Raw genomic sequence first — 27,116 nt, forward strand, 5'->3', positions numbered from 1 at the left:
TTTCACGGGCATTTGCGTAATCAAGTTACATTGGCACGAGCGTTTGTACAAACCAGATTTCAAAATCTGACACTGAAGTATTTGTAAAGATCGATTTTGATCCTTTGTCGAACCCTGCCATGGGTTGTTACCTGACGCATCCCCTAAAAGCTGCTCGATCTAAACCCATCTCTGGAAGAGCCAATTTCTAGGACATCAAAACCAAACTCAAGGACATTTGCACAGACGGGTTCCTACATGGACAGCAAGTACAGACCAAGCTCGCACACAAGCTTCCATGTTGGTCTCATGAATACTACAGAAACATTTGCTATTTTCTGGTGCAGATACACTACAACTTGATGAAAGATCAGCTGCTTTTTGCGATTATTCAGCAAAGGAAATTTTTTCTTTTAAACCCTCAGGTCCAACAGATTTTAACCCTTGTGTGTCCTGATGGGCACTCGGGATAGGAGTGTGCAATGGGGGCGAAGGACAGAGAGACAGAAAGCCAAGGTGACCCCTGCAGGTCCCTTGCTGAGGACAGGGGGATCCTCTCTCCAGGCCACCTCTCTCCTGCAGCATGGTGTCCCCAGTTCCCCAGGCACAGCTGTGCTCTGACCTCGCTGCTGGGGTCACGGAGCACAGAAGGGAGCGAGTGCTGCCATGAGGAGCACTAATGAATCCTTTTTGACACGCTGCCGGAGCTGAGGGGGGACACCCCGGCCCCCATGGTCCATCTGCTGCACCAAGTGTAAGTGCAGGACCAGTGTCAGCACTGAGGGGGAGGAGTGGGCCAAACACCTCCCCCAGATCCCTTCCTGCCCACCACACACTGTGGCTTAAATGGAGGAGTAACTCTGAGATGTTCAGGATTCTTCTGTCTGCTGAAGTCAACGAGGGACAGCCAGGAGTGTTGCACCAGGACCGACCCCTGCCATCTGCTGGGGATTATCTCCAAGGAATAGACACGGGACAGGCATACAAAGGTAGCTGGTGGCAGAAAGGATGGATCTGGAATCATTATGTCTAATGTGGAATATAAAGGGATAGTTTAACTAGCAGTACCACCAAAGTGTCCCCATAGCTTGAAACAAGTAGGTTTTGTGGACTTGATCCCTGCTGGCCAAAAGTCTATGACCTCTGGGCAGCCCTGCAGCACCAGGACAGTTCTGGACAATTCTCCCTCTCCAGCTCAACACTTGAGCCTCTGGTACAGCCATTCTCCTCCAGTCCAGCAGACCTTCCAGAAAGACACCAACACTGGTCACCCTACCCTCCTCACTCTTGCTTGAGTGATTAACCTGAGGTGGTCAGCTGTTCTGTAAGCAGTTTTTGTTCTGTGCAATAGAAAGGCCGAATGTGCCTTCTACAGTGGGTGTTTCTAGAAAGGTCAGTTGTTTCAAGCATGATCTGACAAGAGCTACAGAAAAAAAGAACCTGGAGTTATTTAAATGCATGCATCAGAACTTTGGATTCATGGCTTAACACCCGAAGAAGTTAATGTAAGTGACACAAAATATGGCAATTATTTGCAAAGGGTTTGGTCACTTTTTTGCTTGTGTAAACAGTGGGATTCACATAAAAGAACTGGAACCTCATTTAGCTTGGCAATATTTAATGTCTCATGTGCTAGAGGAGCCATGCTTGTCTCACACAGTGAAGAATTCAGAAGGCTGAGCTCACATACAAGGTCTTTCTTGACAAAAATCTTCCTTTAAAAAGTGCTTACATTCTCAAATGAGGTCATGTTCTAGGAGTCTAATGCTCTCCCATTTTGTATTGAACTAAGCTTGAGGCAAACCAAGGAAAAAAACATTGTATATGATTTTTTAAAGCTTTAAACACGGCCTTTCAGTATGACTATACTCACTCAGGCCAGGATGCCATTCTCACGAGCAGCATATTTGCTTTTGCAGCAAATTTCACATAAACCAAGGAAAAAAACAACTCCCAAACCAATCAAGGTCTCTATATAACTCATCTGAAAGGAATGCTGGGGGTTTGCTACTTCTTCTTACCTTCACACTCAGCATCTATTCAAAAACACAGTTCAGGAACACAAGAACTAATGAAGTCTGCTTTCCTATGGATTTATGTCTGTGATTAATTACTCTGTGTCTAAGGTATGAACTCTAATTGAAGCTGGTCTCATGCCTGGAAACTTATATCTCTCCCTTATCTGGATTACTGTTTATCAGTACAGAATGCTGTTTTCTTCTGGTATCTCCACACTTGGAAACATTCTAAAAATGTAGTGACTGTGAGATCTGATGGATTTGGTTGAAATGAATGAGCTGTTCTAAAGCTGAATGGCAGAATGATCCTGTTATGCCACCCTTCCACAGGGAAGTGAGAAAGGCAGAGCACACTGCACCAAACCCTAGTTAGTTTTAACACCTCTTATGGTGGTAAAGCCTCTGTGAACAAACTATTCCTACACCTACTCAAGTTTATTAGAAAAAGCCATGACACAAGATGGTTATTACAAAACCTAACAACACCTTACTGAATATTTCTCAGATAGGAAATTAGCCATTGTTCTCTTTTGTCAAAAGAATCACAATTTACAAGAAAAAGCACTTTCCCCCTATACCCTTCAAACAAAACAGAGGCAAAAAAGCAAATGACAGTACTGAGCTTCAATTTAAACAAATAACCATTCAGCAATTTTGTCTTAAACTTCAGTGAGTTCACTGGACACAAAATAATCCAAACACCCAGTGCTTTCCATATCTAGCCTTTCTGTCATTAATGATTTCAAACACAGAAAAGTGAATTTCTTACAAGCACTGGGTTTTTTTCTTCTACATATTAAACTCTTTTCGGTTTTGAATTTTTTATCAACATACCCACTCTTCCCTTTGGAAGTCCTGTTTTGTAAGGTTGCACAACTCCAGGCTGAAGTTGCATTACTTTTTCTTGATTTCCTCTCCAAATCTTCTGTAAATGGAACATGAAAAATAGTATATACTATTTCGTTTTCTGAAACATTTTACTATTGCAGTACATCCTTGCACTTCCCACTCCATGGGAAGCTCCATGGGGAATTCCAAATACAGCATACATGGGGATACAATTTCTGTTTAATTCTGGTTTTGCAAGCAGTCAAGTAATCACCTGTACCTTAAATTATTCTTCCCTAAAAAGATGACAGTTGAAATTACTCAAATGTTTCCCTAGCAATGCAAAGCAGCCGCTGGCATTAGGTTTTCCTGTTGACATGTTTGTCATGCATGGACATTTACCACAATAACTCTTCAGGTCATAAACCACTCATTTTGGGGGAATGTTGGCTAAGAAAATGAATAATTATTGTTTTTTTTAAAGAAAGTGCTACCATACAAACTTATGAAAATCATGTCAAATAATGAAATTTTTGTATTTTTCACTAGCTTTTTTTTTTCCCCAAACAAAAATTTTTTTTACAAACATCTAAAATAAGTCTCTTTCCTGACAAATTATTCGATGAGATTTCACCCCTCCATGAAAATTCCTTGGGAAAAAAGTAGGAAAACTTATCTAAGCTGTCAACTTTGCAAGAGACACCAAAAGAAGTTCAGACAATCCTTGCAAAACCTTGTACTTAATAAGCCAGATTGACCAAAATACGCATGTTCCCAAGATGTTTATTTCATTTCTTTGAAACTTGGTGGCTTTGTACTCTTAGTATTAGTCAGAGTGTGAAATAACACTCATTTAAGAACTGATGAGCAAACAAAATTTGTCAGCATCAGTCATGGGGTTTTTTTGCATATGGGACTGCATCCTAGGCTTGAGACACAAGCATATTTTCACTTTGAACAAAAGTAATTTTTGAAAGCATTTTTATTTGTCTTATCATGGATGTTAGAAAGCAAATGTGTTGGTTTTTTTTCATTCTAGCTTTTGACAGTTCATTTACCTACAAGGGAATATGGAATAAGCTGCGAGACTGTAAAGCAGTCACACAAATCAATATTCTGAGACACAAAAAAATCCATAATGGTGTTATAATTACAATATTAAACTATACTCTCAGTCAATTTACAATAATGCCTTTTAAAATGCTTACTAAAGTAGCCCAGACATACCCAAGACTTCAAAAAAGTTGAAGAACAGCTTTGAGAACAGGTAATTCCTGGTGAGTCTGAAGGCTCAGCTCGTGTGTGAATCCCTAACCTGCTCCGGGCTGAAACCCTTCACTGCTGTGCCTCCAAGTCAGACTGCTCAGGAAAGGTGCTTTTTCAATTCAAAGACCTGATTCTCTCTTCACTGACCAAATTTGTTCTTTAGGCAAATATAGCTCTGGTTGTAGAGACAGGTGATGTTTTTTGCTAGGCAGACTTCCAAAGCTGCATAGAGAGAGAGGGTTAAAAGAAACTAACAAACGCTATGCGAACAGACAAGCAATAAGCAGACAAGCCATTGCTGCAGCAGCCTGGATCCTTGCACTTCTTGTGCCTGATCTCTGATTTTCTGGCAAGGGAAAAGGAGAAATAAAACCACAGGCACAGAAAAAGGGCACAGATACTCAGTGCTACCTGCAAAGGAAGTAGATTGGATATTAGCTATGTGCCTGACAGTGCCTGCTGTGCTGCAAGTCCACAGCCCAGTGCCATCAGCAGACCAACAGCCTTGTCTGACACGACTTTGATGCTGTGCAAGCTCCACAACTCTTCCCTAGGAGCACAAGAGAAAAAAGGCTGCTGGGAGTGGCAGCAAAATCTGTCAGAAACCTTTCCTAATTTAAGAAGCTATGTCTTTTTAAATTTCCCATTTACATGTAGAAATTAAGAAAATCCCCATCAGCAAGTATCATCTCTCACCATTTGTTGTAACAGCTCACGAAAGAAATAAGAATAGCAGTTAAAAAATGAAGCTTCTTTTTTCTATTTTTTTAACCAGAAGAAGTGAAGCATGAGAAGCTGAATTAGACTAAGACACATTATTAAACCAATAGGGAGACAAGCTGATTTTACAGACTGGTCTCTGCAAAGTCAGACCAGTTGTAGGCACCCAACAGTTCTGCATAGTGACTGTGCAAGTTTCAGCAATACCAATTCTTATACCTGCTGAGCCAAGATATCAGGCTTGTAAGAACACATAAGATTTGGCATAGGTTTTAAGAATGTAAAAACAGGATATATATTTCTGTTTAAATGCTTAACTCCACAAATGCCTACTTACCTAACAGCTTTCCTGTTAAGCCAAGTAGACTCTATAAATTGTTTTAAGTAGGCACAGCTTCCTCAGTAAAGGAATGCACCCAGCTAGATGAAGTATAGAGTTATTTATAAATACACACATGTGCACTTGACATACACAGTTTAACAGCTATGAACAAGTTATTCTGATTCCTCTCTGTAACATGTAGACTGATGCACACTAAAGAGGTGGGGAAGAGCATTTTTCAGATATCTTAACATGAAATTGCTCATTTAATGAAAATGGAGGGTATGAGGGCAGTTGCTCAAACCTGTGGATTTTCAACACAGTTCAGAGCAGTTTTGGAAAAGTTTCCCAGAGGAACAGAAGATATTTAGTTATTCCAATCAATGCCAATGTTCCCTTTATAAAACTGAAACTGGTTCTGTTTTACCCTAAGGCATCTGCTTTCCAGTTCCATGGTTCACATACAGAAAAACATCAAGAAAAATTACCTGCAGATTTATAATTTTTGAAAGAATTTCTGATACTACAACAAACACTACCACATAAGCCAGCTTTATTTCACTGTGAGATATGACAGTTTTTATCTATATTTGGATCCTCCTGAATCAGCATTTATTGCTGCAATACCAATACCTATAAGTGATCTCTCAGTTAAGGCATGGGCTTCTCTGTGGTCCAGCTGTATCCTACAGACTGAACTTGCAAGTGCCTATATGCTATTTCTTCCTTGAACATGAAGTTATTAATCAAGGTTTAACTACAGCAATTACAAGTCATGCCAAATGTAATACAAGGAAACATCTTCTAGTTGACTGAAGACTCACACAAAGTGCATGGTTTCAGAAGATAGAGCCAATACACATTCAACTGTTGAGTTTGCAAAATTTACCTAAATGATATCTTTCCTCAAAGCAGATGATTCTAGAGGAGGTAAGCTCAGTGGTCTCCTTATTCTTGAAGTGATACTCAAATATTCTTAACACCCCTTTGGCACCTCCATCTCCAATCCCCTTCCAGGTTTGAGAATCTGCATTGTAGGTAAGGTCACTCATGGGAAGGCAGAGCCTGTCACACACAGCAAGGTTCTCTTTTCTTCTTCAGCAACTAGCTTGGCTCAGATCTGCAGAAAACCACATTACTGACACATCTTCCCCTGGCACAGCCATGGCTCACATATTCTAGAAACCAATCCATATTTGCCCCCTTCCCTACACCCTGCTAGATTGGGGCTTTTCCCCAGTAGCAGCTTCTGATGGGAAACATTTGTTATTTATAATAAAGTCATATGCTATACTCAAATTATCCCTTTCCCCCAAAAAAAGTCTCCTAGGAAGAAGATTAGTTATATACACTCTAAACCAAATGTACTGGAAGAAAAGACCACCATTCCATGTTGTATTACAGTTTTTGTTATTAAAAAAAGCCAAGAGGAAACCCTTGGTAAGAGTGGAGCATATTAATTATGACAAGACATCATGACATACCAACCAGTGAGACTTAAAGGCCGCTAATAACACTTTTTGTAGTAATTAGTGCAAGATAGTTATCCCATATAAACAAATATTTGATGGTAGACTTCAATGATAAACAATTCAGTTGATGACATTTACATATAAATACACATAAATAAAATCCTGCATCATTTAGGTTTGTAGTTAACAAAAAAGTATGGTCTGAAATGAATTAAATGTAATTGTGTCTAGCTAGATCAAAGATCTTCCTATAATGATACTCAAATATGTGGGATATGAAAAGCATAAATGTACAATTCTCAATTTAGTAAAGTACTACTCTATAAAACAGAATCATGAAAACAGCTCTTACATTTTAATGCAAAGTATAAAATTGCATATTTACATTTACATACACTTTACTGAACTACATTGGGTAGCTCATGGTAAAAAAACATCCCTTTTTGAAAATCTTGCAAAAAATACATCAACTGCAGATATGATCAAAAGTTACTAAGTTAGCAGCTGACATAACATCTGTAGTAAAAAATATATTTTAGGAAAATACCTGGAAAAATCTAAACACCAATAAACACTTTAAAACTATTTTTGAAGTAAAAATTGTAGCGAAACCCAGAAGAAGCTAGCAAGGATAACAAGAACTATTGCATACTGCTCTTTAAGAGCCATGTAGGGACTTAAAACAGAAGCAGCAGGTATGGTAGGAGTTTTATGGTGTATCAAAGTGGGAACTGGAGGGTAACAGGAAACCAGTTATCCAGCTTCTCTCTCTGTTTATTACCATTTTTATGGGAGAAGTGTAAGAAGATAAGAGAATCCCTCTCCCTGAGGATATCCTCCATCAAAGGCTAAAACAAATTGGTAAAAGGAACCCAATTTCAAGAGCCTTGGACCCCCAATGCAGAAACATTTACCATATGTACTTACAGTTCAGTGGACAATAAATCAGATTATTACACTACAAGTTGCAGGTTAACTTTAAGAGTTAACACTATTTTGCAATATGAAGTGCTTCTTAATATATGTATCTATATAATATATAGACATTTGTAAAATACTCGTGCAGATTTGATAGAACAAACTGTGGAAATTGCTTTCTCCAGTCTTTTCTTCCCATGAACAGATCTTTACCTCCACACAAGGAGGTTCAGGATTCAACAAGGATTTCCACAATATGATCAAGGTCATTAAGATCAGATTTACAATTAGAGTTAGAAGCTGTATTTGTTGGAGAAGAAAATGTTTCAAGACTATCACAGTGTCCCATTTTTGTGTTGCTCATCATGCCAGTTAACATAGTATCAAGATCATAATAAGAATTGTCAACTTCTGAAAACAGATCTTCAACAGTATTAGGACTTTTATTCTCCAGTGTCTCAAATATTTGATCTAAAGATTTTTGAAAGTTTCCTTTATTTTCTTGTGGACTCTCCATTTCCCACACATTGCTCTGCAGGTTTTTTGGTGTCTGCACTGCAGAGGCTGTTGACATAGTTTCTGAACTATCTTGTGCCTGGTCACTCTCAAAGTCTTTATTGAAGGTACCATAGGCTGGACCATGCTTTCCCTCAGCCTGATGATCCCTAGATGAACGACAGAGGATATCTGTGGAAACGAGGCGATCCAGGGATGCCTGCCCTGTGCTCTGTGTATTTATCATCTGCCAAGTCCCATCTTGAGTCATCTCCTCTTGGATCTGCCGTACCGTGTTGGCGATGAGTACCGAACGACAAAGGTTGGGTTCCACCAGCATGTGACACAGCTGAAGTTTGACCAAGGACATATCTAGAAGTGACTGCCGCTGGAGATTGTAGGAAGGAATAGCCTTAATACCAGCCAGAGTGCCTTCAATATCTTCTTCACCATCAAAACATTTTCTCTTTAATCCTCGCACAAACATTGTGTCCTGTTAAAAAACCCAAACAAATAAAAAATCATGTATAATATAAACAGCTCAAGAGGGAGGAGGAAAAAAATGGTACTAAAAAAAAAGAACAGCGAACTTTAATCTTTTATTAAAAAGAAACATCAGAATTGTCATACCATGTTCTAGAATGGCCAGTGTGGTACAACAGGGGTCAGGAACATGTGGACCGGGTCCCAAAGGCGACATTCGGGAACCAGGGGTGAGCAGGTCCAGAAGGCATTGGAGAGAGGCAGGGGCTCCCAGCTCCCACAAGGCATTGGAGAGAGGCAGGGGCTCCCAGCTCCCACAAGGCATTGGAGAGAGGCAGGGGCTCCCAGCTCCCACAAGGCATCAGAGAGGGCAGGGGCTCCCAGCTCCCACTGAGCTCCGCACTTGATGCCAGCCAGGAGCCACTGCCTCGTACAGAAGCAAACATCTCACCGGCTGCATTTCCCCTACTGCAGAGGCAGTTTCTCCTCGCTCCTCCCGAGTTTCTACTGACATGCTTAACCTCTGATTTTGAAAATAAAAATACAGGCTGGCACACCATCTTTAAAAGATTCGATCCCTCCAGAACGTTAATATGCCGAACAGAGTAACATGGAAAAAAAACCAAAAAACAAACATGGGCAGCACATGTGAAAAGCTTAGCTTAATTCGCTACAAGGAGAGTAATATCTAGATTTGTTCCATGCATGTAACTTGAGACATTCAGCAGAGGTGCCCAAAGCAGTCCTTCCGGTTCCCTTCCTTAGGTGAGTAAGTGACCTGAGTAATTCCAATCAGAACGGGGCAAGTCCAGTAAGGACAGTCACAGTCATCCTCTGTATGGGCTTCTGTACTCCTTTCCCACTTGACTGTAAGACAGGAAAATTCCTGTATTTGTAGCTTAGATTCACCAGCTAAAAATACACAGGGTGCATGGAGGCTTTTCAGTATTCACACCTAAAATCACTTGCTGAATTTTATAAGGGGTACCTCTCAAGTACCGGCCTCAGCTTCTTTCTTCTTCTGCACTAATTTTGACAACAGTGCCCCATGCAAATATTGCAGCTGGTCTCTTGGAATACAGAGTAACTTTTTTTTTTTAATGCAGTATATATCGCTTCTTTAAATCTTATAAAAATTGGGCTGCAAATGAAAGCTGATACCTGACCTTTACATTTATGCTTCTTCCTTATTTTCCTTTTAAGTCTTCCATCCTTAGAATTCCTGTTTGCCCACTATTTGGGGGCTTTTTTTCAAGGTAGTGACCCAAACTAAACAGTTTTTCAACTACAAGCTGATAAAACCAAAATACTATTGCAGTGTCTTTCTATATAACCTCCAATTTTCTTTGATAAGCCCTAAACTCTGCCTTGCTTTTCAGGTTGCTATGGTACATTCTACATATTTTCAAGGAATTCTCTCTCAGCTTTTTCAGAGACACTAAAAATCCACCAAAGGGCAACAGCACTGTTCCTTTCAAAATACATTATATGCTTATCTACTGTGAAAACCTGGGGATAGGACAGTAGCTAGATAAACACTTGGTCTGACTCTGTACAACACTTGTAACATTGCTGTTTATATCCATGAAATAACTTTCATTGGGATTTGCCAACTATTAAAAGATTTCTTTCCACTGAAGGTACAAAACTCTTTAGAAATCATAATGTGCAGAGACTACAATATAGAATAAACCTGGTCTTGTAGTAATTTTTCGTAACTTCTTAAAAGCTATCCATGGATTAGCTATGTATTAAATACTTTGGATGTTTCTTCTGAAATTTTATCCTGGAACCTAGTATATTTCCATTACTCCTATTAAATATTTGATGTTGTTGCTCGATAGTTCCTTTTCCAGATTTTTAGACATTCCTGCAAACTTCCTATCAAAGGATATCCTATTTAATTTTTCCTACACTTCTATGTACAGTAATTTCTGAACATACCCTTCCTCCCCCATGTGAAACAACCTCTAGAAACATCTTTTGGGACTGTTTACAAATCATGTATGATTACATCATCAAACATTAAACACTGTGCAGAGTTTGAAGCTTCTTTTATTTCAACTTACATTGTTGTGAAGAGTAATTAAAACTTCAATTGAATGTTAACCTGGTTTTCATACATCTATAATTTGGCATTTCTAAGGCACACCAAGAGAACAGAGCACAGGAGAAAACTTGAAAACCTCAATACATCACACACACTTGGGCACCTAGAAGCAGAGGAAAAACATTTATCTATTCTTAAAGATAAACCTTTCACAGCATTCACTGGATTTTTTTCTAACACTTGCTTTCAGTTAGTATCTTACATCATAAACCCAGTTTTTTGCCATCCTGTTGCCGTGACTGCACAGAGCACCAGGTTAGGGTTTCCTTTAAGAAGCAAAAAGTGACGTACCAGGAATTGTGTTTGATGCAGTCCTTCCTCTTCTCCCATGCTACTGAGCAAGAGTCCATGCAGTAAAAGTGACAGCACCACCTGCCAAGCACAGAGAAGGAAGCAGGATGTCAGGCGGGACAGGAGATGCAGAACAAGACAGTTTTCCTTCAGTATCTCTGTCCTGTAGGATGTGAGCATCATTCCCAGAAACATGAATAGTACTATTAAACCCAATGCACAATTAGAGCACAAATGTGATTTGGCCAACAATACCCCCAAAATCTGCAGCAGGAGGAAAATGCTAGTTGAATTCCAAGTCCTAGGCTACTGCCCTGACCTTTGGACCAGCCTTTCCCTTATGCCTACAGCTTTGCCACTCAAAGAGCAAACAAAAATTTTTCATATGAGCATTAAAGTGTACACAAGCAAAAGGTAATGAAAGCAAGTCTTCCTTACTTTTATTACAAAACTATAGTTTTCACCTTTGTTGTACAAACCCATGTGTATCTCTGTAACATCTAGAGAAAATGAGGTGGCACAAACACAAAACTCTAACATAGCAAAACATGAGAGAATTTTCCTTTACCAGCATAGAAACTTTATGACTAAGATTTACTTAGCAAGATGACAACAACGAAAGTAATGACAGTAATTAAACTGCTTTAACAATAAAGGCTGAGTTTTTAAAACCTATTTAAATCATAGTAAGATTTGATATCTCAAATACAACTTCCCATCACATGCAACAATTCCCTTAACTACTGAAATGAAAAAGAATGCTGTTCCAACAGGCTACAAAAACTTTTATAATAAACTATGGAAACAATTCAGATACTTTTCTAGACATGTCTGTGCAGTACAAGACAGTTCTGTGTCTGCAACTGAAATGCATACCTGGAAAAGAAACAAATTAAGAGGATGCACATGGACATCTGTTCTTATTTTCTGTTTTGTGTAGTGATAAACAATTCTTCAAGACTGCTTGCTGTCAAATGGAGGGGGAAGAAGGTGGATGACAAAGGACTTGGGGGTGGGACAGCAGAAAATATGTCTTTGCTCAAGAAGCTGCATACTCGTTAAAATACCACAATGGAAAAAAACCCCACTTTTAACATTCTCAAGCCAAAAACTTTTGACTTGATCCCAGATATTCAAGCTAAATGATGTTATGTCATGGAAACTGTATTTCAAACAACTCATAGTCTCTTTTTTTTTAATGGACTGAGCTCACAGCAGCTTTAGAAACAGTGTCTCAAGGCATCTGAACTACAACTTCAGTCAGACACCATATCAAGTCAATAAACTATTTCGTATTTCTGGCAAACACTTTATGACACTATAAAAGTTCACAAGTTTTTGCTTCCCAGGTACACTTTGAACACATTCTAAAAATGAAAAGTGATCTCTGAGAGTCTGTGTCTGGTAACTATTTGAATCCCAAAATTTCTACTTTATTGGAGGGTAGGTGACAAGGGCATAACAAACATCCAACACCAAACATCCCCTCACCCCCCTGCCAAGAACTACAGGTAAAGATGGTGCAGTCATGAGAAAAACAAATTGAAATATTTTCCGAGGCTATTTGGTATATCTGACAATTTTAGAGGGAGAGGCTGTGGCTGTTTGCCTCTCAAGACAGTGGACAATAAATACAGGAGGGGACCGTTGCTGTTGGTGAAAGAGCCATTATCACATCCACAACCTAAATGACAGGGGATGCTGGCAGATCAGGCCAGTCTGTAATCTATTTACATACTACAGAAGGAAAGTTTTCCCATGCAATCTAATAATGTGTAAAACCTGCTGCATGTGATTCCCGGTTCTTCCCTAGGTCAATAACCAAACCTTGAGGACCTCTGTTACTATAAGGCATTAGCCATTGTGTAAAACCTTTTTTGGCACATCAGAGCAATACTGCTGCTGGTTAACAGTCAAGGTGCTCAAAATCCCCTGATAATTTCAAGCAGCACCTTTCTCCATCCAAGAAGCAGTATCTGGATGAGCTACATCATCTCCTTTCTTCCTCTGCTACCCCAGTGTCATGAGCCCAAACTTTGTGTATTCAACTAAACTGCTGTTTGAAACAGCTATGCAAAAAAAAAAAATACTGTCAAGGAGACAACAGCTAGCTGCAGCACAATGCACTAAGGGAAAAGGAGTTTTGTGGGTTTTGTTGCTTTGATTCTTTTTACAAATAATAGCACAGCACTATGTAATTCTTTACAAGTTTTGCTTTTAGGATCAACAAATTTCCAGTCTGCTTTACAAAAAAGGTGCTTGAAATTTGATTTAGTTCTTATTAGAGCATCAACTTAAGACATTCAAGGTTCACACTCAATTTGGACTCATGGTGATATACTGCCAAAGATATAGTTAAGTACTTAAGGGAAAAAAGCTGCTTCCCGCTAACTGGGCTAACAGAGAAGATAGGGAATTTCAGCAGCACTTATCTTTAGGAGAAAGCAGACAAGATGTACCTAGGCCAGTGCTAGAGGTTCAGTGAAGCACGGTGCTGCTTTTTGTACAGCCCTAAGTACAGTGATGATGGTTAGCACAGGAAAGCAAAAAGGGGCCGTATCTCCCCTCTACCACTCTAATCCTCTCCACTCCAACACTGGCTTTTCTAAGAACCGTGGGAAGAAACCAAAGCTCTGTGTAACAGTGGAGAAAAAGACGGAAAGAGAGCTACTCCTCCTCTTTAGGCATGCACGTGTGCCCATGTGGTGGTGTCGAGGTGTAAGGTGGGATGCAGACACAGCACAGGGATGGTAAGGCCAGAAGCATCGCTATTCAGACTGGAACAAAGGCCCCTATGAAGCACTGGGGTCTGCCCACCCCCGGGGCGTAGGGGGCTGGCAGGCACCTCTCCGGCACTCGAGAGTTTTGGGAAGGGTTTCCAGCACCCGGGGAAGGAAGGGCAGGCTGAGCAGATGGGGCAGGAGCTCCTGGACACGCATATGGGGGCCGGGAGCGCTGGGCAGGGGGAGCCCGCAGAGCCGGGGGGAGAGGCGGGACCGGGGCGGGGAGCGAGGGGGAGCTCCCCGGCGGTGGGAGGGCAGCGGAGTGCCCGGGAGAGGCGCGGACGCTGAGGGAGCGCGGCTGCGGAAGGGACCGAGCGGAGGAGAAGTGCAGAACGGGCCCCCTGTCTCGCCGCCCCGGCCCCCTCAGCGCTCCCGGCGGTTACTCATCGCCCCGCGCTCTCGCCGCCATTTTGAATCGATCCCGTCCCTTCCACGGGTTCCGCCGGCACCGGCTTCCCGCGGATCCGACCCGACCCAGCCCAGCCCGACCCAGCCCACCGTACTCACCGCCTTGCAACTGCTGTCGCCGGCACACGCCCGCGCAGAATCTCCCGCTCGGCTCCCGCCTCACCGCCCGCTCCGCGCCTGAGGGACGGGCGGGGCCAACCGGCCCCGCCTCCCCCCGCCCGCCATCTTATTGTCAAACCCCACAAAGGGACCCGCGTCCGCCGGGGGCGGGCCTTCCCCGGAGACCGCGCCCACCAGGGAGGGTAGCGGCTGCTATTGGCTGCTGCCAGGCGCTGCAGGCGCCATTCGCCGCTGCGATTGGCTACAGCGCCCGCCTGTCCCGCCCTCGGGCTCCGCCCCCGAAGGCTGTGGGGTTGCCATGGCAGCCAGGCCCTGCCCCTCGGCCGTGAGAGGCTGAGGGAGGCGGGGGCGGGGGCGAGGCGGGGCCGCCCCGATTTCAAATCGCAGCCAAGGCCCCGCGGTGCATCTGGGCTTCTGGCCATGCGCTCCGGCGGGAACAGGTTCAGACCTGCCCGCGCTGCAGCCCGCGGGGAGCCCTGGCGGGGGAGGGGAGAGCGAGCGTTGGCCGCCCCAGTCCAGGCTGTCCCTGACGCCAGGCGCCACTTCCCTCAGGGCCGGCGAGGTCCGGAGCTGAGTCCCGCGGGGTGACGGGAGGCCTCAGCACTCCCTTAGCAAGGCCTGTGGCATTTCCCGTTCGGGCCCGGCCGCCAGCCCCGGGTCTCGCAGTCAGAGCCAGGAACCCGCGTGCTGGGGGCGGGGGTGATGCCTCACACCCCGCAGGGAGCGGCTGTCTGAGCACGAGTCAGCAGGGAGTGCCCAGGTGGGCGAGAAGGCCGGGGGCATTCTGGCCTCTGTCAGGAATAGTGTGGCCAGCAGGACCAGGGATCGTCCCCCTGTGCTGAGCACACCTGGAGTGCTGTGCCCAGTTCTGGGCCCCTCAGTTCGGGAAGGCTGTTATGGTGGCTGGAATGTGTCCAGAGAAGAGACCAGAGCTGGTGAAGGGTCTGGAGCACAAATTTTTTGAGAAACAGCTGAGGCAGCTTATGGGTGTTTAGCCTGGAGAAGATGAGGCTCGGGGGGACTTTATCACTACAATTTTCTGACAGGAGGGTGCAGCCAGGTGAGGGTCGGGCTCTGCTCCCAGGGAACGAGTTACAGGGCAAGAGAGAACATGGCCTTAAGCTGTGCTATAGGGAGTTTAGGCTGGACATTAGGAAGAATTTCCTCACAGAAAAGGTGATTAGGCACTGGAATGGGCTGCCCAGGGAGGCGGTGGAGTCGCCATCCCTGGAGGTGCTGAAGGAAGACTGGACGTGGCACTTAGTGCCGTGGTCTAGTTGACAAGATCCTGTTTGACAGGACTCGATCTCAAAAGTCTTTTCCAACCTAACTAATTCTGTCCTAAAGCTGCCGCCGCTGTGCTGAGCGAAACCCCCTCCCCAAACCTCGCTGGCCGCTGTGACCCCAGCCCGATGCAGCTGCACATCTGCAACCACTTAGGCCGCCCCAGCGTCTCTCGGTCGCTTTCCCGGCCGAGCCGCTACGTGCCGGCTGCTCCGGAGCAGCCCTGGGGAAGGAGGGGCGGCTGGCCCGGGCTGCCGAGCGCCGCACAGGCGGCAGCTGCTGCCTCCCGCCCCCGGGCGCGGCGGGACGGGGAGGGGAAGGAGCTGGAGAAAGGGTGAGATAGGCAGCCGGAGCTGGAGGATTGCGGCTGAGGTTCTGTGGGAAAGGCTGGGAAACAGCAGAGCTGTAGCGTCATACAGTAAAGCAGGAGGAAATAAGCTTTCCATAGCAAAACAAGATCTGCTTTTGGGACAAGACTCAGTCATCTCTTGTCACTTCATCTGGCTCTTCTTTGTAGAAGTAGCCCCAAGTTAATTTGCAATTTCGTAGTTGCTTTCAGTTTGCTCAGAAATGTCAGCTTTCTCCTGTGCATTCAGGTAAATGTTCATGCCTGAAGCCTCTACACAGGTTGGCCATCCCCTGACTGGGTGGGGTGTGTTCCCTTTTGTTCTGGCTGCTTGAAGCATCCTTTATGTCAGAGACCATCACTGATCTGACCAGGACCACACTATATCCTTTATTATTGTGGTTCACATTATTGACCATGGTTACCTTGGGAAATGTCATAATACTCATCTAAGAAGTTGTCTATAAATATTCCCTTCTTGCAGCACTGCTCAGCAGAGTGCATGCACTACCTGGATGTACTTCCACACCAGCACCCTTGGCATCACACAGATCTGAGTTTTTCATTAATAGCTGATGTCTGCACTGTTATGCCTCTGGTTTCATATTGTAACACACAGTTCTCCAGAGTGGTTTTCCCATGATGGACATTTAAAATCCCCTTCACAACTTCATGTGGCACTCACTTCGAACTGGAGGTCCTTTTACCAGATTCTGTACAGTCAAGAAAGATGTCTCCTTTCTTTTGTTTATTTTACCACAACATAAAAGGCACAGCCTTTGAGTTCAACTTAATCAGCACTGCAGGCCCTCTAGAACTCAGTGACCAGGACAGATGATGACTGTGTCTGCTTCATAACAGGCATTTACAGCTGTCAGTGGATTATGGTGAAACTGTATTTCTAGGTCTTTACCACAATCAGCTACAAGCCCAGAATCACATCATGTTCTCAGATGTCAGAATGCAGCCTCAGTCAAGGCTCAACACATCACACAAAGTAATCCAAGTTATCCTCTTCCTTCTCCCTGTCCCAGTCCTCCACATGCACTGGTAGAAGAGCCTGACGTGCTCTACAGCTTGTGCTGTTTGGTAAAACTCTCCTGAGTCATTATGCACAACCCACAACCCCCACACTGGTATCTGGTGTCCCTGAAGCTTCAAGGAGCTTCTGCTTTCAGAATTGAGTACTCCGTACCAGCCACCCCAACAAGAACCTCAAACACATTTGTATGCCAGATCTCCTGCTGTCCACATGGTGCAAAGACTTTGTCCAGGTACTCAGCTGTGAACTGTGTCACCTCCAAAGTTTTGCAATGTTAAGGAAGAGTTTGGACCCTAGGTTCCAAGCCAGAGTTGGTTTCTTTCAGCTTGAGGTGGTGCCTCTGGAGAGGAATCCCAAATCAAGAAATCCCTGGGCCTTTGTATCCCCACAGTCTGTGCACCTGATCTTCCTGTGCCCAATGGTGGTTTATGGTCTGGAGTCTTCTAACGGCCTCATGGAATTCTTTCTCCATGTCCACGTGGGCAGGCCATAATTGTTCTTATCTTCCATCCTGGGGCCCTTCAGGATCTCAGCTCTTATCTGAAGATACCGAGTCTTTCTCTGTTTACTCCCCTGCTTAGCTCTCCATGCTGACAAAGTTTGCTTTAAGTTCCTTGAAACCAAGTTTTGAGCAGGACCCACTCGTGCTAAGCTGTCAGCAAGTTACAATTAAACTTAACCCTAGACAATTAATTTCTAACATTGTAATCCCCAACATGCAGTCAGCCAAGATGTAATCCTGGTAATCTCTAAACTGCTTGTGAAACAAAAGATGGTCAGTGTGAAAAATATCTGGAAAAAGTACATTCCCGTTGGGCAGAGTCTTTCCTAAAGCAGTGCCTGGTTTGTCACGATGATGCCTTAGTCACTCCAGGAGCCATCACTCCAGACACTCAGCACACTCCTGGAGCAGACAGATCCAGGCTCTGCCGCCTCGGCTGCTCCCGCAGGGCACCGCCTCCCACAGCCGGCGGCAGCAGGGCCTGACCCTCCTCCCACGGCCCCCGGCAGCCCCAGCTCAGCAGCAATTCAAATAGGTATTCCCACAAGAAATCCTGCAAGAACCTTGGAGCCTCCGTGGAGGCCCCTTTGGAGGCAGTGTGGGGGCTGTTCCCTGAAGGATTACATCTTGGAGAGTTCATTTGCATTGCTCTTTCTAGTGATAGCATGATCTGTACAGAATAAGGTACTTAAGTCCCCTCTCCTTATGCTTTTTTTTTTTTTTTCTGTGTAGCTACAGTGAGACGATTACAACATTTTTGTTTATGGTTTTTTCCCCCCATAACCTCTCCAGTGAAACTGGAGGATGTCTTATGGCTTGAGAACTACATAATCTAAGTTTCTGACTAAACCAGTGAAAGAGAAACTAGTGATGTCTCTTCATTTGATGATTCTCAGCAGAAAGCAACTCTCACATCTCACATATGTGAGAAACAAAACTTGAAAAGTCAAAATAGAAGAATCTGGACAGATCTTGCAAAACAGTGCAGCCTGAGTATTTACTAGAGAGCTAGAAAGAGATGTCTGCAAAACTACCTGACAGGGGAGATGGAAATGAAGAAAGTAACTGCATACAAAGAAATGGAAAAAAGTGAGGGAATCACTGGCCAGGATTATCAGTGAGAGGAACAGTGGATTTGTCTTTACAAACAAATTCTGGGTCTGCTGGTAGATAAAACTAGCTCTGGAAAATAAAAGAAACAATGGGAAGGATTCCACTGATTGATGAATGGAAAAAGATATTTGCATTTACAAATAAACTTTAGGTTTTCTGATAAAAAAAATTAGACATTGAGAGATGAAAGAAACAATGGGGAAGAAAAACCCCTAAATTCCATAAGAATTAAAAATTAAAAGGGTTATACATTAAAGGGAAATCTTTGGGAAATCTTCGGTGTCAGGCGTATCGGGGAGTCTGTACCTCTCAAGTACCTCAGCCAATGGGGAAAGAGAGAAGGGAAATGCGGCCAAGAAATTGGGAGATCCCAGGGGAATGCCCCATGGCCTCTCCCTTTATTTGAATAAAGCCACAAAGGACTCCTCTGTCTCCTTTTTGGACATAAACCTCTGGTGTTTGTGGATTAATTTTCCTAACATCAGGAGAGCTACTATTACTTCTAACACCAACCACTTATATTTTTTCCCCACATAATCCTACTACAATACATCTTTCACAGTTCTAGTTCTTTAAAATATCTAGTCTTTTTACAAGACCACATTTTAAAACTTGTTGAAACTTGTTTGTAGTTCAATCTCCCTCAACAATATAATCTCTATTCTATAGCCTTCCTAAATCAACACAACTAAGTGTTTACATACAAATGTATAATATTGTGTGAACCTTCTATCAGGTTTTAAGAATTCTTTACAAGTCCATTTCTCACAAGAGCATATACCCAAAGCTTCTAGTTAGAAGGCATTGCACCTAGTAAGACACTGCAGAGCAGCCTGCCTGCTGAGGGAAGTGAATAACATGGGTGACAGGGACAATGGTGCAAATCAGCTCAGCAGGTCTCTCCTGGGAAGCCGAGTCACCACTGACATGCAGCAAGATCTCTAGAGCGAGTGGAAGTTCTGAAGGGATTTAAAAGCACTGGCAGCCTGCATAAAATATGAATGGGATGCTCACTTTGTCTGAAACAGAAGGCACCAAGGCTGGTGTAACAGGAGCAGGCATTGCCTCGATCTTTCCAAGCAGGCTCGAGGTGTACATCCATCCTGAGCACATGGAGGCAGTGATTTGAGCTGCAGGCCCAGCCTCAGAGCAGGAGGGCCGGCCGGAGCGGAGCGGCTGCCTTGAGCTGCCTTCCCTGGGCTGGGCAGCGGATGCCTCGTGCTCGGTGGAAGGACGGGCTTGGCTTCAGTCCCCGAGAGCTGCGTGTCTCCAGCCGTGCCGCCTCCCCGAGCGGAGCACCCGCGGCTGCGGGAGCTGAGGCGCAGCCAGCTCTGGCTCTCCCCATCCCGCAGCCCGCCCGCAGGCCGGGAGCCCCGTCTGCCTCTTCCTCCGGCCGCGGCTGGTACCGGCTGCTGTGACCTGCGTGTATGGGCGTTGGAAAGCAGCCACCGCTCCCTCCGTCCCGCCCATCCCCCTTTCTTCCCGTCTGGAGCAAGCCTGCGCTGGGCTGTGCTTGATGCCTCGGGAGCTTTGCTGCTCCTTTCTCAAAGCTGCTCAGGCCCCTGCTGAGCTGGGCAGTCTTTCACACATTGGCTGTAACGGGAAGGCTGTTTAGAGCTGGATAATGTTTATAAAACCGCAGAAATTAACAGAAACGCAGTGTCCAGGAGCAGGGCTGACACCACCCTTAAAAAAGACAAAAAAACCCAAACCCAACAAAACCAGACATGACTCAGCCCTGAACTGGAAGCTGTGAGCTGTCGCCAGTGCAGTGCTCTGCTCTGGCTGGCGACTCTTTTTGAGACACAAGGTGTGTTAGCTCAAGCTCTGTGCATTACCAGCACAACTGCCTGTGGTTTGGAAGAGTTTTTTGGCTGTGATCCCACTGGTTCAGAACGGGGACAGAGCTTGCTTGCCTCTGCCTGCTAAAGACAACGTGGACTTGTTCTGAGTCTGTATTGTTTCTCTCATAATTACTGTTTGATTAAAGCATTTAAGATATGTTTGTCTTTTTAATTTTGCTCTAGAGTAGGGCAGGAGGCCCATTCTTAGCGCACATAGTTTCCTTTAAGCCCAACCTGGCAAATTCTGATTACTTCTGAGATAGGCAGCATTATGAATCAGTCCAGAGTGCTTCTGCAGACAAGCACATTCCTGCAGCAGAGCTCCCCTAAAAAATCCAGAGGCAGATGGAAAAACAGCTAAGGAGTAATTAAATGTGGCTGCTCCTCAAGAAACAAGCCTGTAGTAGCAGCTCAGCTGGGCCCCATAAGCCAGGTAGAGGATCCAACTTCACTGCGTTCAGTCTGCAGTCACAGTGCACTGAATGTGAGAGAAATTGTTTTTGGGTCATTGCAGTGTGTTAATCCATGGATCACCAAAGGTGGCTGGAACTTCTCAGCCTTCTGTGAGGGTAGGCTTCTTCTTTACTGCTCTGAGCCTGGATGTTAGTCCTGCCTGTAGGAAGAATTAAACAAAGAGCAGTGGGCAACTGGAGCCTGTAAAACAAACCGAAAGGTTTGTAGTAAGCGAGTGAACATTTGTGGGTTAACTGTAGCTTGATGTTGGATGATAATGATGCTGGCATCAAATGTTAGTGGCTTACAAAATGAGAATAGCACAGTCAGAGCACTCATCACCCCAGCTAATCCATGCAGCAGCTAATACATGTCTGAATATGGCACTGTTGGCTCAGCTGGGGGTTGAAAAACTGAGCAGTGATAGTAGGCAGGTGATGGGAGGGGTGCGTGGCTGTCAGCACAACAATGGCAAAGCATTCTGTTCCTAGGCACAAATCTGTCTGCCTCAGGCCACCAGCCTCAGGCCTTGGGTTTTATGGCTGTGAATATCTGATCTATCTGCAAGGAGGCCATGGGGATTAGGAGTGACATGAGCCAAGAAATGAGTTCTTTGTAAGAACTTGTACAGATGAAGATACTCTGTGAGCTAAAAGCAGCCCTGCTGTTTTTACCCAAGCCAGCTAATAGCTTTATGGAACCAATATTAAATTGCTAAGAAGAGGCAATAGTATGTTTTGATTGCAGGAAATAGAGTGAAGACAGGACACAGGGAAGCTGTTAGGCTTGTAGTAGTCCACTAACTCTCTTAGCCTGCCCAGATAAAGTGGTTTGGTTGGAGTTAAAGACCCCTCACAGGCCCCTCACTCTTGAAGTCAGTGACTATGAGTTTCCTCTTACAGTGGAAGGACACTGAAATAGAGCGCCCTCATTACAGTATTTGTTTAATCTCTTCAGCCAGGATGATGTGACAAAATAAAAGTAAAAAGCAGTGTTTTCAGCAGGATCTACAGTTGTCAGCCAATTCAGAGAAGGTGTTCTCCATGGCAGGTGAAAAGTGTATTGTAGTGGACATTGGCAGGGAGGAACAAAGCCCAGATGATACCAACTTAATGACAATAGGAACCTGTAGTGACAAAGCACCATGCACTGGACCAAACAGCAAAAGTGTCCAAACATTGCACCAGCAGTCAGCAAAGATGGATTTTAAAGTTCTAAATGTCGTTTGGGGTTTTATTTTAAGGTAGCTCATTGTGATAGTTCAGGTTTACGTTTGTGAGGGACAAGATTGTTTTGTTGTTGCAAAAGTGCTGCCTTAGAAAGGAATTTTAATAACTAGAAGAACACACCTACTCCTTAATAGGGATTTTTTAAGCGTACATTTTGGATACTTGAGTGCCATGTTTTCTGGTGCTGCTTAAAATCTGTGTTCTGTACCTAAGCATAAATACCATAGGCTATGACAGTTGCTATAGCAACTAAGCATCTACTATTAAATAGCAGCCACAGGCTGAAAAACCATGTGCAGCCTGTCAGTACACAAGGTAGTCCTTTCTTTTCAGCCAGCTAAGAACAGTATTTTCATCTCAGGAGCTAGTCTGTTTCTGATGAATGTGTTTGTGCTGGTCATGTGAAGATCTTTTCTCCCCCATCAGCTCTACCTTCCTTTGAAACAGCAGATACTGTAAGAACAAAATAGCCTGGAGTGGTTGCAGGATGAAGAAGTTAATGAATAATTCCTTTTTTCGTATATTTTTGAACATACATTAGAGTGTGGCTTTCAAATCTTTTTAGTCCAGATTTGAGCTTGCACCTTTTCTGTTCTGCATCTTTTGATATTACAGTGTTTTGCTCCTGAAACCAGCCTTTCAGGAGGCACCGTGCTGTTCCTACAAGCCGTGTCCTTGAAAATTACAGTATCAGTGGGAAACTAATTTCTGCAGTCATGGCAGACTGGAGAGTTATAATTCAAAAGCATAGGTAAAACTAACAAAACTTTCAGGAATATGTGATGTAGTTATTTATTTTAAAGCTTACTTTAAGGTTGGTAAGCATTTGGACCATGAAGTCTATGGGGGAAAAGCAGAAAAATAAGATCACTGAGTTTCTATATGCAATAGTAATTCTGGTGGTTGAGACTTCAGTAACAAGCTGTTGACAGCATTAGTTGTTTTACATTTTCCAAACCAGAAATGTGATTTTCTTTAGACCCATCATAAACAACAAGGAGAATAAAATGAAGCATCAGTAAGAAAAATATGCTGGTTATAGAAATGAATGCTTTATCTGCAAATTAAAAGGACCCTCTATGAGCCTTGAAGAGTAGAAAGCAGCTCTGATGTCTTATTGGAGTGTTTGGATAGTTTCCAAATTTTATTTAAGAGTCTGATGAATCAATAGGTTAAAAGGAAAATGTACTGTAGCCACAAATTATTGCTGATGTTGATTTGCTGGTAGCTTAGCAGAATTCCATAGTCTGTAAAAATATAAATTATAGTAGGAACAAAACAATTACAATTTAATAAGAGTATCAAAAAGTGAGGATAAAAAGTAGGTAAACTAAGGCATGAAAAGGCATATTAAAATGTGATTTTTTTTTCTAAGAGAGTGATTGCTAACACATGTGTGCCTTGTGTTTAAAGGGTTAACCCAATTAGAAGCATGACTATGAACAGCGATAACAGGCTGTGAGCTGGTCTTGTTCTCTGCTCTGGTCCTGCACCTCGATGGGAATGACAGCCTTGACTTTTGTAGCAGTAAAGGAATGTTAACTCCTGTCTCCTGATGGTCTGCCAGTAGCCAGTGGTTTCCCAGCAATCATTTCAACGTGTCACATATTAATGGAATAATAAATCTTTAATTAGTGTTACTTACAACTAGCACCAAATGCCAACAGACTTGGGAAAAAGTCACAGGAGCTGCTGTGACCAGTGGTGCAGGATGATGTGGAGAGAGGTTTGCCAAGGCAGAGAGGCAAAGTGGGGCTCATCTAAGAGTTGTTTAGAATTTGCTGGGTGTTTAGATATTGCATGGGGCTCAGCTGAATGCCTTAGATGGTCTGCCTGCCTCCTGCCACTTACATCCTCTCCAGGGAATCATGGACACATCCTGGCAAGTTCCATCATCCTCCATTTTTTAGTTTCAATGCAAGGGAATTGTCTCTTTCTCCCCGTGATTTCCCTTTTTGTTTTGGTTTGGTTTGGTTTTGTTTTCCTCTTGTTTCTCAGCTTGTTTATAGCCATCCTTTGAAAAAGGTTGTGTTTCTGCCATATTTGGATAAATATTATAGCCTGATTGTGTGTCTGGCTCAACAGCTATTTGTATGGTGAGGATAAGCACACAAGCACACTCCTCTATACAGACTGTTCTACCTAGGAGCAGCATAAAGTCTTACAGATTATGTTTACAGGATTTGAACTTTACGGATGTAAGAGGTACTAATGTTTCTTTCTTTCACTGTGAAGTCCACCACGCTCAGCAGGAGAAATAGGGTAGAGTCTGGTGCCCTCTTGTGACTACATTGAACTACTGGAAAAACATTATATTCTGACTTAAAAGCGGTCAGAGTGTGAATTGCACTGGAAAACACAAAGAAATTTATCCTAAACAAAAGCTGCAAGTATAGAAAAGAGTGAATTAACCTCTCAGTGTTATTCCTGAGATGAAAATTCTATGTGGTTCAGAATAGAGGCAGTAGAGTCACAACTCATGGTTGACTGATATATTGAATATTTCAATGACATGTTGCTTTCATAAAAACTTTTCTTCATGCTATTCAACTAGTATGGTACTGAAAGATGGACAAGTCAGGGTTATACATTAATACTGCCCTACATAATGGAAGATTATGCCCAAGCTACATTTCTAAATGAAAAACTCCCCAAATTCTCCACATTCTGAGGGGTTGAAGTAATGATCTGAAACTATGGTCCAGTGGTCCAGCAAAAAAAGTTCAGATTCACATTTAATTTTCCACAGCCTTAAGGGAGGAGGAGGATGGCTATTTTCGTGGCTTTGGTTTAATTCCACATTGATTTATTTAGAATGGGTTTTAGTATCTCCAGGGGTAAAAAAAAAAAAAAATTACTTTGTGGGATTTCTTGTACAGTGTTATTTATCTGAATTTGACTAAGAACTTGTTCTAGTATCTGAAACTGAATGCTAGGATGACAAAAAGAGAAACATTTAGTATAATTTCCAGCTTCCCCAATCTCATGAGAGGGGAATATTTCTGGTCAGAAAAGGCAATGACTCATCCTTTAAGAAATCAAGAAGCGTCCACTCAGCCTCTCTAGGGAAAGCCCCATGCTGAGTTATAAAATCACACACACCTCTGAATTCTGATTTTGTGTAAACTGAAGTCTCCCTCTGACCTTTAGTTTCCCATCAAACTTTTCTGACTTACCAGTCTGCCTGTATCTGCTTCACACCACTGTGTACAGAGGAAGATCCTCATTTGTCCTCTTCTTGTTTCTGCTGAAACTTCAGATTTGTTCTTGATCTAGAATCTCCTAACTTTTGCTGGTGGGCCATTCCCCCAAGTCAAGACAGCAAGATTTGGTGATACTCCTTGAGTTCCCTTGCTGTTTAATGTACTTTTTTCCTTCCCTTTTCCATATCACTCCATCCAGTCCTGAATTTAGTGTGAAACTTGTGGATTTGTCCCCTTTGGGATACAGCTGTACCTGCCAGTGATGCACCATTCCACTGAGAGCCTTATTTTAGGGAGGATTTGAACAAAAGAATTAAAGAAAGTTAGAAACAATACATGCAGCTAAACAGAAAATTACAGGATTTTTAATACCTTATCACATGTGCTGTATCAAACACATTGCCTCATCACCTATAAATGTCAAACATACTAGAATGAAAACTACCTGTAGTGAGTAGTTTGAGCCTCATCTTCTTGACTATATGTAAGAAAGGCAACCCCTGCCCCCAGTTATCAAATCAATAAGTAATAGTGCTGTTGTGTCAAGTGTGTCAGACTCACATTGTCAGAGACTTCATCTCAGAAAACTGGTGCTAAGAAAGTGCTTCCAAACTCATGAAAGTACTGTCAGGAAGGGAAGAGCTCGAGAGGCAGAGTCCACATGGATAGATCTTCAAGAACTAGGGATTTTAGAGATTATTGCTGGTGGCCTCCTGTGTAGAGCACTGCAATAGTGCTACTGTGTCTTCAGTCCTGTACCTAGACAGGTAGCAAGAGCCTTGTGAGTGCTTGGCACTGAGTGTTCCAGTCTGGAAATCAAATCTGCAGATCAGTATCACTCTTATCTTCTGAAAACAAGACACCTCCAAACACCAGAATATCACAGTGAGGAAAATCTCAGCAAAATCCCTAAGGGTCTAATGCCCATGTTACCAGAAGGAGACACAAAGTTAAAATGAAAGTCTGTGTATTTTTTTTTCTGCTGCCCCAGCATAAATAGAAGCAAATAAAGTACTTTGAATCTGACCCTGAAAGTGCTGACTAATTAGAATCTGTGTTTTAATACCTCCTATCTGCTTCCACGCTGTTCTCTGCTCCATTGCAATAAGCTCTGAATATGCATAGACACACCTGCTCACGCTTTCTAGTATCTCCTGCAAGGGCTTGTGTTTTAAACCAAGGAGCCAGACAATGCTCAAGGGAAGAAATATCACATTTTACAGATGGGGAAGTGTGATACAGGCTGCTGCATTTCTAAGTAGCTTTCTGAACATGGATATTTGCATATTTGTTCAGAACATCTGTGACTTAAGGTTTACAAGGTTTTTAAGGACTTTGTATATCATACAGCACCCTCTTCCCACAGTATCTGTCTTCTTTTTGATTCTTCATTGCCCTCAAGAAAATATTTCAAGACAGACCTTTGAACATAGAGGGATGCTCTGTGATCATGGGCTGAAATGCATAGGCCCTGTCACTGACAGAGACACCAAACAGGATGGATCATTTCATGGTGCAGTGAGAGGTTGCTCTTGTAGACAATATTCATGTGATGCTTTGTAAAATTTTTACCACATCTTATCATATGTCCTCAGCAGACTTTCTGTCTGAAAGGCTGGTTTTTGCTTCATCACCTCTGAGCATTTCTTACAGGATAGAGTAAGAGTGTAAAGACCTAGAAGTTATCAGTGATGTGAATTACAGATTAGACATAATGAGTTCAGAGCCCTACCCTTTCCTACCAACAGCTCATGATGGCAGCTACTAACAGCTGTTACCAGGGTATGAGTCCAGTTTGGGATAACATTTCTCTTTTTGTGCATCACATTCTTGTCACTTTGAGGCCGTGCTGCATCCCTGCTGCAAGCAGAAGCGCCCTCTCCTGTG

At 43.3% G+C, this 27,116-nt stretch overlaps 1 protein-coding gene and 1 pseudogene across 1 annotated transcript; both read right to left on the reverse strand.

Moving 5' to 3' along the window:
* Window positions 1-6,526: 6,526 nt before the first annotated feature.
* Window positions 6,527-14,325, reverse strand: CDCA4 (cell division cycle associated 4). Its single transcript, XM_030949942.1, has 3 exons — window positions 14,193-14,325; window positions 10,903-10,983; window positions 6,527-8,511 (listed from the first exon to the last, which is right to left on the reverse strand). The coding sequence occupies exons 2-3, from the start codon at window positions 10,939-10,941 to the stop codon at window positions 7,753-7,755; spliced, it is 798 nt and encodes a 265-aa protein (XP_030805802.1). The 5' UTR covers window positions 10,942-10,983; window positions 14,193-14,325; the 3' UTR covers window positions 6,527-7,752.
* Window positions 14,326-16,070: 1,745 nt separating this feature from the next.
* On the reverse strand, window positions 16,071-19,970 carry LOC115904564 (annotated as a pseudogene).
* Window positions 19,971-27,116: the final 7,146 nt, after the last annotated feature.

The sequence above is a fragment of the Camarhynchus parvulus genome, chromosome 5, assembly GCF_901933205.1.
Source record: "Camarhynchus parvulus chromosome 5, STF_HiC, whole genome shotgun sequence".
NCBI lineage: Eukaryota > Metazoa > Chordata > Aves > Passeriformes > Thraupidae > Camarhynchus > Camarhynchus parvulus.